Source organism: Canis lupus, chromosome 7 (assembly GCF_003254725.2).
Source record: "Canis lupus dingo isolate Sandy chromosome 7, ASM325472v2, whole genome shotgun sequence".
Lineage (NCBI taxonomy): Eukaryota > Metazoa > Chordata > Mammalia > Carnivora > Canidae > Canis > Canis lupus.
This window is the reverse complement of record NC_064249.1, coordinates 44,379,027-44,392,159: the sequence shown is the minus strand read 5'-3', so window position 1 is coordinate 44,392,159 and position 13,133 is coordinate 44,379,027. Positions and strand designations below refer to the sequence as shown.

At 40.1% G+C, this 13,133-nt stretch overlaps 1 protein-coding gene across 1 annotated transcript in view; it reads right to left on the bottom strand.

Moving 5' to 3' along the window:
- Positions 1-13,133, bottom strand: part of LOXHD1 (lipoxygenase homology PLAT domains 1) — a 166,911-nt gene that overhangs the window by 102,103 nt on the left and 51,675 nt on the right. Inside the window, exons 7-9 of the mRNA XM_025428987.3 lie at positions 11,558-11,681; positions 9,317-9,567; positions 61-196 (exon numbers count right to left, since the gene is read on the bottom strand). Coding sequence (XP_025284772.3) covers positions 61-196; positions 9,317-9,567; positions 11,558-11,681 — 511 coding nt within the window. The remainder of the gene's footprint in view (positions 1-60; positions 197-9,316; positions 9,568-11,557; positions 11,682-13,133) is intronic.

Below are 13,133 nucleotides of genomic sequence, written 5' to 3'. Positions count from 1 at the left end.
ATCCCGGCCTCTGCTGGCCCTATCTGGGAGGCCACCAGCCTCTGGGCCCTCTCCACCTACTTTTCAGCCTCTTCTTCCTGAGAGACACCATCTCATAGAGCTGCCTCTCGATCAGCCCATCCACCTTCTTCTCATCCAGCCAGTTGCTGCAAGGAAAGGTCTGCTGGATGCCGGTGAAGGGGCATAGAATCACCACCTGTGCGGGGGGGAGTAGATCACAAGTCTCCTGCAGTAGGTCCCCTTGTTGGGACTTCCTTGCAATGTTTCACAGCATCTTCATGTTAAGGGTCATCTACATTAGGATTTTTAAGGAATGATACTTTTCTTCCTGTTTCCTCTTTCATTAAATCTTAGATCAAGAAATGCCTCCCACAAGGAGTCTTCCTGCATAGATATCATCCATCCTTCAATTTATCAGCCCAAATCTCAAATTCTTCCCCCTATATACAACACCCTCTTTGAACATCATATTTCTGTGCACCAGTCCAAACCAAATGAACTAGAACACTAAATTAATTCCTTATATTTATCTTGTAGTAAAAAGGTTGATCACATAAAAGGCAATGAATATCTGGAATTTAACATAAAAACAAAAAACTACCCTTTTCTGGGCTTGAACTTCATTCAGCCTTCTTTCTCACACTTGCTCTATTCTACTCACATTCTGAACTCATCAGTTTAGAACTTAGAAGTGTATCCAGCCTAAGGCACTCACATTAGATATGTCCAAAGGAATGTTCTTGTGACACTACAAAATTTTCTGTCAGTCAAGAGCTGACTGTTCATACTACTAGACTCTCAGCTCTGCCTTCTTTTTATTTTCTAAAGATTTTATTTTTTTATTCATGAGAGAGAGAGAGAGAGAGAGGAGGCAGAGACACAGGCAGAGGGAGAAGCAGGCTCCACACAAGGAGCCCGACGTGGGACTCGATCCCAGGAACCCAGGATCACACCCTCGGCCAAAGGCAGGCGCTAAACCACTGAGCCACCCAGGGATCCCCTGCCTTCTTTTTAACTTAAGAACTAATTTGACCCTATCCCTGATCAAGCATTTTGACTACCCACTGTCTTACCAGTGCTTGTTGTTGTCAGTTGTTCATGGTTACTACCATTGACTATAATTTCCTTGCATTGAATTATTACCCTTAGAAATACCCAATTATCTCTGAGAATTCAACTGAGACAATCTGGCCATCAAAGCTGTGTGAAACCTTAACTTATAAACACCAAGAAGAAGGGAGACAAAAAATCGGGGGAGGGAAATTTGTACCTCCTACACCTCCCAGAGAAATTCTCCTCCTTCAAGATAAATGATGGCTCAGAGTCTCTGGTGGTAGTCTCTTCGAACACTTTAGTCCTCTGATGCAAATGTATTAGCAATTAATATAGTCACCCTAACATGCATTCAACATATGGGAAAGCTGAGGCCTAGAAAAGGGAATGAAGTGCCCAAATTTGCAGTTAGATGGTGGCAGTACCAGAAGCATAAATGCTCCTAACTTCTAATTATCAGTCTGGGACCTTTATACCCATCAGCAAGAATCTCAGCATTCCTATTATGGCTGAGGTCTACTAGGACCCATTATTGTGCTCCATCTTCTATTCTAAATATTTGACGCAACTCCATATTCAGAAATGGATCTACTCACACACAAAATTGGAGGGTACCCATGCAGGGTGATCTGGGGGCACAGAAAGTTCTAATCACCAATAATTACTTAACAGTCTGTCTTTCTTTCCTCTGAACAAATCCTGCGGTTGTTTCCTCCCTAGTTTACTCCTGAATTGTTCTCTAATGGCCACGTGTGTATTAGTCTTGTTTCATCAACAAGATGGCAAAGTCCTAAAAGGCTGAGGTTGTGTGTTCTCACTCTTTATGGCTCCTCCAAACATAGTTCTAAGTATAATTCCAAATATAGCTAAAAATACTTGTTAAAAGTTCTACTTCAGGACTGGATAGTACAACAAACTAGGTAGTCTGAAAAGCTTCCCACCACTGCAAAAGACCCATAGGCCAGATAAATAACACAAAATATCCTTTTATATACATGGTTGAGCTGACAAGAAGTTACAGAAAAGGCACAAGGGTCAGCAAAATTCAGAGTAAGCAGAAGCCAAGAGATCGGGTATACGTGAATGCTGCAGTTGGTGCTGCACCAAATGCAAAAGGCAATACCACACACTCAGGAAATCAATAGCCACTTGAGAAGCAGGAGACTAGGCCTTACATTTTGCAAACTGGAGGATCTGAACTACAAACCCTGTTAAGCAGAAACACTTGAAGGAGCTGCACCCTCAGAAAAAAGGTAGGCAAGGAAATATCTGCAAAGTGAAGCCTTTCGTCTCTGCCTTTGCTCCAGACAGATAATAATAATCTCCCCTGAGAATCAGTTACTATAAGCCTGATCACAGGCAGGATAAGGAGTAATACACATAAACCTAGATGTATTGAAGAGAAGCATCAGCATGTGAAAAACAAAGAGAAGATAAGAGCACCAGGAGACAAAAGATAGCTGATAGCAATTAGACTAACAGAAACCAGAAAATACTTGGGCAATGGGGTGCAAATTAACTCAATCTAGAATTCTGTACTCTAAAATTATCTTTCAAGAATGAGAATGAAATAAAATTTTTTTCAAATGAACAAAAATAAAGCCTATCACCAACAGATTCTAACCAAAGGAACTTCTGAAGCATATACTTCAGAAAGAAGAAAATGAACAGCAGAAATAAAGTCTGATGCAAGAAGAGATGGCAAGCAAACAAACTGGCAAATATGTAGGTAAATCTACAAAACAATATTTAATGTGTGGATTTAAAAATAATTCCAAATATAGCTAAAATACTAGGCAAATATAGCATGTGACCTAGATGCAGGGTAATTAGAGATTTTAAAGATCCTTGTATTATCCAAGAAGTAGAGATGGTGATTGAATTTTGGATTTGCTACATTAAGTATGTATGGTAAAGTTGCAATAGTAATCACACACACACACACACACACACACACACACACAAACCACCAAAAGAAACCCCCAGAAATAGTGCATAATTTCTAATTCACTACCAAGGGGGAAAAAACAGCCAATCCAAAAGAAACAAAAGCCCTAAAAGCAGAAAAACAAATATGCCAGTAATTACAATAAATATAAGTGGGCTAAATTTGCTAGTTGAAAGATAGATGGCATCAGATTGGATTATAGTAAAGATTCAGTTCACCAAGAGACTATACTAACTCTGGACTTAATAACATAGCCTTACACTATGTACAGCAAAAAATTGTTACCTCTACAATAAAAAATTGAAATATCTACCACTGACATGGGAAATTGCAACACATCTTTCTTAGTAATTAATAGATCAAACAAAATGCTAGTAAGGAAATAGACAATTCAAATAACAAAAGTATTAAACTGAATTTAACATATAAAATCAAAATCTTAGATTCAGCTCTTGGAATGAATACACAAATTGAACATACATTGTAAAATTTACTTTAAATCTTTTTTTTTAAGCTTTTATTTATTTATTCATGAGAAACACAGAGAGAGGCAGAGACATAGGCAGAAGGAGAAGCAGGGAGCCTGATGCAGGACTTGATCCCAGGACGCTGGGATCACATCCTGAGTTGAAGGTAGACACTCAACTACTGAGCCACTCAGGCATCCCACTTTAAATCTTTTTAAATGGCATCATACAGACTATGTTTTCTGGTTAAAATGATGTTAAATTAAAAATAAATAACAAAATATAACAAAAGAATATGTATTTGGAACCTAAAAATCACACCTCAAAATAACTAATAGGTCACAGGAGAATTATAAGTGAAATAATAAGAACCAAAAAACATAATTCATAAAAGGAAAACATGAACAAATTACCTTTCATCGGCATTAAAAGTTTTTGCTCTTCAAAAAGTATTGTTATGAAAATGAAAGTGCAAGTCACAGAGTGGGAGATTATATGTATACACCACAGGTAGATACAGCATATCTGACAAACAACTTATATTAAGAATACATGGATAATGCTTATAAATTGATAATAAAAAGATAAAAAATTTAGATAGGAAAAAGATATCTCACAAAAGACATACAAATGATCAATAAGCACATAAAAATAATGTTCAACCTAATTGGTAATCAGAGGCATGTAAATTAAAATCATAATTAAATGTCATCATGCATTTATAATATCTAATTCCCATTATAGTGTCTAAAAAATTAAAAGATTGACAATATCAAGTGATAGTGAGGTTGTGGAGCAACTGGAATTCTGATACATTGGTAGAGGGCATACAAAACAGTATATAGACACTTAGAAAACCATTTCAGAGATTTTTAAAAAGTTACATGTATATTTATCATAGGATCCAGAGATTCCATTTAAAAAAAAAAGATTTTATTTATTTATTCATGAGAGAGGCAGAGACAGAGGGAGAAGCAGGCTCCCTGTGGGGAGCCCAGTGCAGGACCTGATCACAGACCCTGGGATCACACCCTGAGCGGAAGGCAGATGGTCAACCACTGAACCACCCAGGCATCCCCAGCTATTCCACTTTTAGGTATTTACCCAACAAAATTAAAATATGCTCATCCAAAGACTTGTACATGATTATTCATAGCAGCTCTATTCATAATAGTAAAGAAAAACTCAGACAAACAAAAAAACAAAAACTGGAAATGGCCCAAATGTACATGAACAGTTGACTGAATCAATAAATTGTTATATATTCTAACAATGAAATACCACTTAGCAATAAAAAGAATAAGTCACTAATATGTAAAACAACACAGATGAATATTAAAAATACTGTACTGAGTGAAAGAAGTCACACACATACATACACATACACAAGTACATACTGCATGATTCCATGTATATTAAGTGCTAGAAGGACAAATCTAATCTTTCGTGACTGAAATCAGATTAATGCTTGGAGTTATAGAGATTGAGAGGGAGCATAAGAAACAGGCTACAGAGACTGAATCTTTCTACATATTGATTCCGGTAATAGTTACACAGTATTTGCATTTGTTAAAATTCACAGAACTACATGGTTTAAAACAGTGTGTTTTGTTTTATATCAAGTATACCCAAACACAGTTGAGCAATAAAATTAAACTGAATGATAAAAATATTCCATATTGTAACATGTGGGGTACTACTCCGAGAGTAAGTTATAGTCAAATGATTATATGAGAAAAGAAGGAGGCTAAAAATTAATAAGCTAAGAATCCAACTTAAGAATTTAGAAAAACAGCAACAACAGAAACTCAGAGAAATTAAAAGAGATAAGAACAGAAACTAACAAAATGGAATAGAGATAAAATGGAATATAAACAAAGCCAAATATTGATTATTAGAAAGAGTAAATAAAATTTTGTGGGAATATTTTTAAAAAGCAAGAAGGCATAAACAAATGATATTAGAAATAAAAAGGGGGTCATAATTATAGATGCAGCAGAGGTTAAAAAGATAAAGTAATACTGTATATGACTGAGGTCATAAGTGCCAATACATTGAATCTATGAATACACAAATTCCAAGAAAAACATAGCTCATAAAATAGATTCAAAGGCCCCTGGATGGCACAGTTCGTTAAGCAGCCGACTCTTGGTTCCAGATCATGTCATGGTCTCAGAGTTGTGACATCAAGTTCTGTGACAGCTCTGCGCTCAGTGCAGAGTCTGCTTAAGATTCTCTCTCCCTCTCCCTTTGCCCCTTCCCTGTTCATGTATGCTCATTCTCTTGGTCTCTTGCTCTCTCATTCTCTCTCTAAAGTAAATAAATAAATCTTTAAAAAAAAACAGATTCAAGAAGAAATAGAAAGCCTGAAATTCTATGACCAGCAAAACAAAAACAATTTGTTTAAATCAGTATTTTCACACACACACACACACACACACACACACACACACACACACACAATCCCAAATAATTTTGCAAGAGACTGGAACCAAACTTTTGGGAAACAGATCACTACAATTTTATACACCTTCTTTTAGGAAAGAGAATAATTATCATTTCATACCAGGATCAAACTTGCCAAGGATGAGATGAAAAAGGAAGATTAAGGGCTATGCTTCTCATGAACATACAAAAAAAATTTATTTTATTATTTTATTTATTTTATTTCTTAAAATATTTTATTTATTTATTCATGAGAGACACAGAGAGAAGGCAGAGATATAGACAGAAGGAGAAGCAGACTCCTTAAAGGGAGCCTGATGTGGGACTTAATCCCAGACCCCAGGATCACACCCTGAGTTGAAGGCAGATGCTCAACTACTGAGCCACCCAGGTGTCCCAACAAAAATTTTATTTTAGATCTTGGCAAACCAATTCCAGAAACTTGTAAAATTAAAATCCATTATGATCAGGTTTGTCTTAAAGAAATTCAGTTGGTTTGCCATTAGAAAATGCAGTCATATAATTCACCAAATTAATAAGAGAAAAGCTTTATGATGATTACACTAAGTGCCGATAAAGCATTAGATACAATTCAACAATTCATGACAAAAAGTTTGAACAATACAGAAAGAGAAGAGAATTTCCTTCATCTAATCTAAGACTCTCGACCAAAACCCCTCAACAATCATAGTTAAATAAGTAGAACATTAGAAGTATTTCCTTTAAAATCAAACCCAAAATAAAGATGCTTAGTATTAACCCTTCTGTTCAGCATTGTACTTCTAATGTGGTCAAATAAAAAGATTAAATATAAGCTTTGGAAAGAAAGAAACCAAACTGTCATCATTCACAGACAATATGACTTCCTATAAAAAAACTTTCCCAAAAATCTATAGACAAATTACTATAACTAATTAGAGTTTGGTAAGATGGCTATTTGTAAACTCAATGTACAGAATTGCTTCTATTTCTACATCAGCAAATAGTTTAAAATGTAATTTAAAAAATTTACATTTAAAATTTACATTTAAAATTACATTTTAAACAGAAATCAAATATAATAGCAACAAAAATTGTAAGGGCTCTATGAATATATCTAACAAAGACATGCAAGACCTTTATCAAGAAAAAATATGAAACTATATTGAAAAATGTTAAAGGAGACCTAAATTTTAAGAGGTATACAATGTTCATAGATATAAAAACTAGCCAGATATCAATTCTGTTCAACACAGTTCTTCATAGAACTTGGCAGGAAAATTCTAAAACTACCATGGAAGGGTTAAAGGTCATGAATATTAACACATTCCTGAGAAAAAAGAATAAGATGGGCAAATTTTCCCTAGCAGATAGCAAGACTTAGAATAAGATATGAAATGATGATAGTGAGTATTGTATTCATGTAGAAATAAATTCAATCAATAAATAGAACAGACAAGAAAGCTCAGAGGCAAAACCATATATCTGAGGAATTTGACAAGACCAAGTTGCCAAGAACAGTTGAGAAGAGTTACTACTTAGTAAATCAATGATTCTGAAGCTTCCTTAATGATAAGAATTATCTCAATATCCAGATTAACTGGAAATTCTGAGTCAGTAGGTTTGAGTTGGAGTGCAGGAATCTGTTTTTAAGAGGATTCCAGGTTTTAAAAAGCCCTTCTATAAATTCACTGAGACATATGAGTATCTATACAGAAAAAAAAAAACACGAAATTTTGGACCCCTATCTCCCACAAAAATCAAATCCTGGTAGATTAAAGGTGTAAATATGTAAATAGGAATACCAAACTTTAGAATTTTTTTAAAAAGATTTTATTTACCTATTTGAGAGCGAGAGAGGAAGAGAGAGAGAGAGAGAGAGCATGACCAGGGGGAGGGGCAAAGGGAAAGGGAGAGAGAGAATATCAAGCAGACTCTGTGCTGAGCATGCCCCGATGTGGGGCTTGATCCCATGATCCTGAGGTCAAGACCTGAGCCAAAACCAAGAGTTGGATGTTCAAAAGACTGAACCATCCAGGTACCTCAAACTTTACAATTTTTGGAAGAGAGTACAGAAGAATATCTTAAGAGCTTTAGAATAGGTAAGATTTCTTTTGACAGTACAAAAAACATTAACCATAAAGACAAAAGTTAATAAGTTAGATTGTCTCTAACTTAAATCTTCTCTTCCCCAGAGAACACCATGAACAAACTATGAAAAGATACTTGAACATACACCATCAACCAAGGATTAGTATCCAGATTTAATAAAGAACTAAAAGTAAATTCAAAGATAGATCAGTCAATAGAAAAATCAGAAAAAAAAAAAACAACCATGAACAGGCATTTTATATACAAAGAAACATGAATAGCCAATAAAATTATGAAAAGATATTCAAGTTTAATAGTAATCATGAAAATAAAAATTAGAACCACAGTGAGTTCATTTTATAACCTCTGAAATGGTGAAAATGAAAAATTCAGGCAACATCAAGTGTTGATGAGGAGGTATAGAGTAAAATGTCTCTTACACACATCTGACGGGAGAGGAATAGAATGAACTGCTTTGGAAAGCAATCTGGCCTCCTTTGAAAATGCAATTATCAGGCAAAGCTGAAGATTCACTTACCCTGTGACCTAGATTTTCCCTTCCAAGAAGCTCTTGTACATTTGTGCAAAGATAAACACACGAGAATGTCATGGTAGCATTTTTTATAACAGCAAGAATCAGGAAACACAACCACATAATTTCCGTCAGTTAGAGAACAGACAAATGGTGATGGATTCATGCAACGGAATGGATGGGACATCGGATGAACTATAGCACCTGTTACCAATTCGGATGAATCTCTGATGCATACTGTTGACTGAAAACTGCTGGCTACAAACAACATATACGTAAACACAACTCACATGCCCTTTGGGGAAAATAAAATTTTATGATTTCAGAAGGACACGGTGGCAGTTCAAGAGTATTGGAAATGTTCTATATCTTAAGTTGGAAGGTCAACAAGACTGACATTTGTTTTCATATTGTCTCTATCTTACTTTTACTGTGTATACATCTTCAAGCATACGTATCCCACCATGCAAGCTCATTTTCAAAAATACTTGTTGACTGAGAGATTCATAAGCTGAAGTGAAACAGGACACCAAGAAGCTGGACAGCTTATAACTACCAGCTAGCACCTGCATTTGGCCCTTGGATGCATGCGCAGAACAGCCCTCATTCCTGACCATAAGCAAAACAAGGTGGATGGGCGTGCTACCAAGCCAACTGCCCCCATGAAAGGGACTGCCCATGTGGTCTGTCACTGGTCCAGAGGAAGCGGGAAGCAGGAAGCAGGGCAGCATTTCTATTTGTAAGTTAAAAAAGCAAGGGGTTGAATCAAGAAAGGCCTCCCTCACTGGGAGCATCCCTTACCTTTTCACAGTACCAGCCTCTGTTGACGCCCACATTGCCATGCCCGATGGAGACCCGACTCAGGGGGCTGAGGAGGACAGCCAGCTCGATGTGGAAGATGTCCATGCGGCCACGGTCAAACACACCGCCTTCCAGGAAGATTTTGCCGCTGTTCTTATTCCCTCTGGCCCCATACATGACCAAGTAGATTTTGGATTTGGTCCCAGCCCCCCGGACATCCCCCGTGAAGATGGTGACAACGTACGAGATAGCTGGTGTAGAAGCCACAGGGGAAGGGAAGGTTAGCGCCAGCTGGTTACAAAATCCCACCACACTCTCCCCTCCCTGACCACCGCCTCCCTAAGCCCTCCCTCCTCCATACACTCTCATTCCCAGATGACATCCAGTGCCCCTCATTTATCTTTTTCAGAGTCTGTGTGTCAATGTATTTGAGTTTTGGAATAAACTACAGGTATTACTATAAGAAGCTTCCAGCCTGCCTTACAAAGACTAAAAAAGAGAACGAGAATTTGAGTTGGCTAAGAATAGTACTTGTTATTAACATTAATTACCACGTGCGTAATATTAATAGCTGCCGGATGAATTCTGTTATGTCTGATTTAATTATAACAGTCAACTCTATTAACAGAGATTTATATTCAGGGCTATCTAATTCATTTCGCTTGCTCTTTTGCTCATAACTTAAAAAAAGGAAACTTTTAATAGAGGGCACTAATGTCCTCCCCTTCACTGCCTCACATGGCGGGATGAAGGGGGTGTGAAGGAAGGAGGGAACATTGTTGGTGGGCCATTTGGGGTTTTCATCAGTCAGGAGGCAAGATGAGGACACGAAGTTCTGGGCAAGAGCCAGCAAAGGGCAATTAAGCCTTGAGATGGGACTGAGAAAGAGAAAACACCAAAAACAAATATCTGGACAGGAAACTCTGCTAAGGTCTGGCCACCTTTCATTTTGTCCCGGAGTCTAAGCCAATGGCACTTTGGTCCTTGTTCATTCTTCCGTGGGGGCACACACCCCGCTCCCCTCTCCTCAACCTCCCCTCAGCCCCAGAGCCTAGGAAACCTAGAACATATATATGCCCATGGCCCAGACTACCAGCAATCCCCTGCCTCTGATGGCCATGCCTCCTGCTCCTCCACCACTGGACGCAAGAGAAATGTGGGAAAGGGGTCATAGCAGACCCATCTGGTATCTGTTTTTAAGTAAATAATTTATAAACCTCAGTTACAAAGGACATGTGAGGCTGAAAGATGTTGGAGCAGGGAAACATTGGATCTCCTGAGAGCTGTCGAGGTCTGTGTAAATGTTGTCCAGGGAGGGCGGGTTCAGAGGGAGGGATGGCTGCACAGGGAAGAGAACTGGCATCACAAGCAGAGCAGAAATATGTTCTAAAGAGAGAGAGAGAGAAAGAGTAAGACCAGTGGGGGGGGGGGTTTGGGGTGGGGGGAAGCCGAGCTGAAGACAAGTGGACAAGGGGGAAGGAGGTTAACAGTCTGGGCCATAGATTCAAGAAAGAGGGTAAGGTGTATGGATGGAGGGAGGGTGGATATGTCAGCTGGAGCCAGACCGTGGAGCACTGTGCAGACTGTGCCCCAGAACCTGGGCTTATTCCCTATGTAGGGGTGAGCAAGGGGAGGCTGCACAGCAGAGCATGTTCTCAGAGGTACACATTCATGACACTGGTTTTCTCAAACATCCATGAACCCCCTGGCTAGAAGTTGCAGATTTTCTGTGGAATTCACAACAGGCAGATGTTCAGGTGGCAGACCAAATCCTGGATCTGTCACCAGCTCTGTGACCTTGGACAGGCCTCTTCCTGTCTCTGTGACTCAGTTTGCTCATCTGTGAAATGGGGGCAGTAACAGTTCCTACACTACAGGGCCACCATATTAAAGGAGCCAGAACAGGTCAGGTGTCTCGCAGGGATCCCAGAGTCTGGCAAGTGCTCAATAGTAGGAGGAGTTAAGAGCAAATCCATATGCTCGTAAACATCCACAGTAGGCCTTCACATTCTGGCTTTATGCCCTGGGAAGTCAGCATGTCCTCAGGGCCATCTCCCCACCTCCTCTGGCATCGGCAGAGCCACAGGCTCCAGCCCAAAGGAGCAGGACACTTTCAGGAGCAGGAGGAGTGGCTATAGCTCCCACTTGGTCACAGACCTCCAGGCCCACAGATGAGAACACTGAGCCTCCAGCAGAAAGTGCAACATCAGCCAAACGGGCCTCCCCTTTCATAGGTCCTACCTGTGGTCTCAGCTCCACCCACTAAGATATCCCTTTGGATTTTGCCATCATCTTCGTCCAAGGCCAGCCAACGGTTAAGTGGGAAATCATATTTCCTTTTGTTCCCAATATCTTCAATGATAATCTGGGAGAGAGAAGGGAGAGAGGGAAAGACCAGGGTCAGTGAGGACACACCTGGGGATCAAGTCCCTCCACCTCTTGAGTGCCCTCGAAGAATCCAAGCTCCCCTTCTTGGTGGCCCAAGAAAATCTTATCACAAGGACATGCCCACTGCAGAGCACGGAGAGGCGCATGGGATGACTGACAATTACCTCCTACGTGAATGACTGACTGGGCCCTCTTCTGCTGCAGATCATTTTAAAAATGGGATGCAGGGAATTCAGCAGGTTGCGGTCCAGGAGACCCACCTGTGAGGCTGGATTTTCGGACTGCAACCAGAGCATCACCTTCCCTACCTGCTGAAGGTTGGGATCCCAACCTTCTTGGTGAGAAACAGAGTCCACACAAGGAGAACTACGAGCCCCACACCAGGCACACAGAATCCCAGGATCTGGTGATCAGGTCAGAAGACACCAGACAGGAACAGGGAAGCCAGTGGAGTCAGCCATCTGGAATGCTTCCTTCAGGGCACTCACAAGTAAGCAAGACCGGCCAGGCTGAGGTGAGGGTGTCTTTCAGAGTTTGCAAAAGGGCCGAGGGAGGCCCTCCCCAGTGTCCCAGGAAGCCAACTGAAAACCCACTCTAAGATAATGCCTAGAACACGTCCTCAGTCCTAGCACCATGCAGGCAGAAGCATCTGGTGACACACAGGGTGAGCTGAAACACAGAAGTGTCTGCCCAGATGTTCCTAAGACTGCCCAAGAGGTTGCAGGGGGGACTCTGATTTCAATGAAAGACCCATTTCCTAATATTGAAGTGTCTGCAGCATGTAAACAGGGCACACATAGGCTACCTGAAGGTGTCTCACCTTGTTCTAATCCTGTGTTTGTAAAGGAGCTTTCAGAGCTGAGAATTGTCTTCCTGAGGACACCACCCCCCAGGGGGAGCCAGCGGCCTGAGCCAATGCCTAGAAGCCACTGTCCTACCAGGCTTCTCTCCTCAGATAAATCAACACTCGGGCATTGGTTTATGAACCAGTCCCTTGTGAGTCTGGGTGGTGTGAGTCTCCCCTTCAGAGCCTGCTGACTTGATTGTCTGTACTTTTCAAGCAGAGCGCCTGGAGACGGCTATAGCACAGCCCAGAGGGGGTCCTGCTGCCGAAGTCTAGGGTCTCCCAACCCTCCTCCCTGCACATTTCCTTTGCAGCATTTGTCTCTGTGTTGGGGGGAGGTTGGGGAGTCAATGACAAAGGTCTGAGGCCTAATCTCCCTTATTCTGACTCTCACAGAGTTGGAAAAGCAAAGTGAAGAAAGATAGGACATAATTTAACCAATAAGCTGTCAAATCTACTAATAAACCTAAATGCACAGATTCACCATCTCTGTCTTTAAATATTCACAGACTAATGTGCCAGCCATTACTTCGAGAGCCCTAGAGTGCCTGCCTTACAGCGCATGGTGTCATCACCAATAAAGTT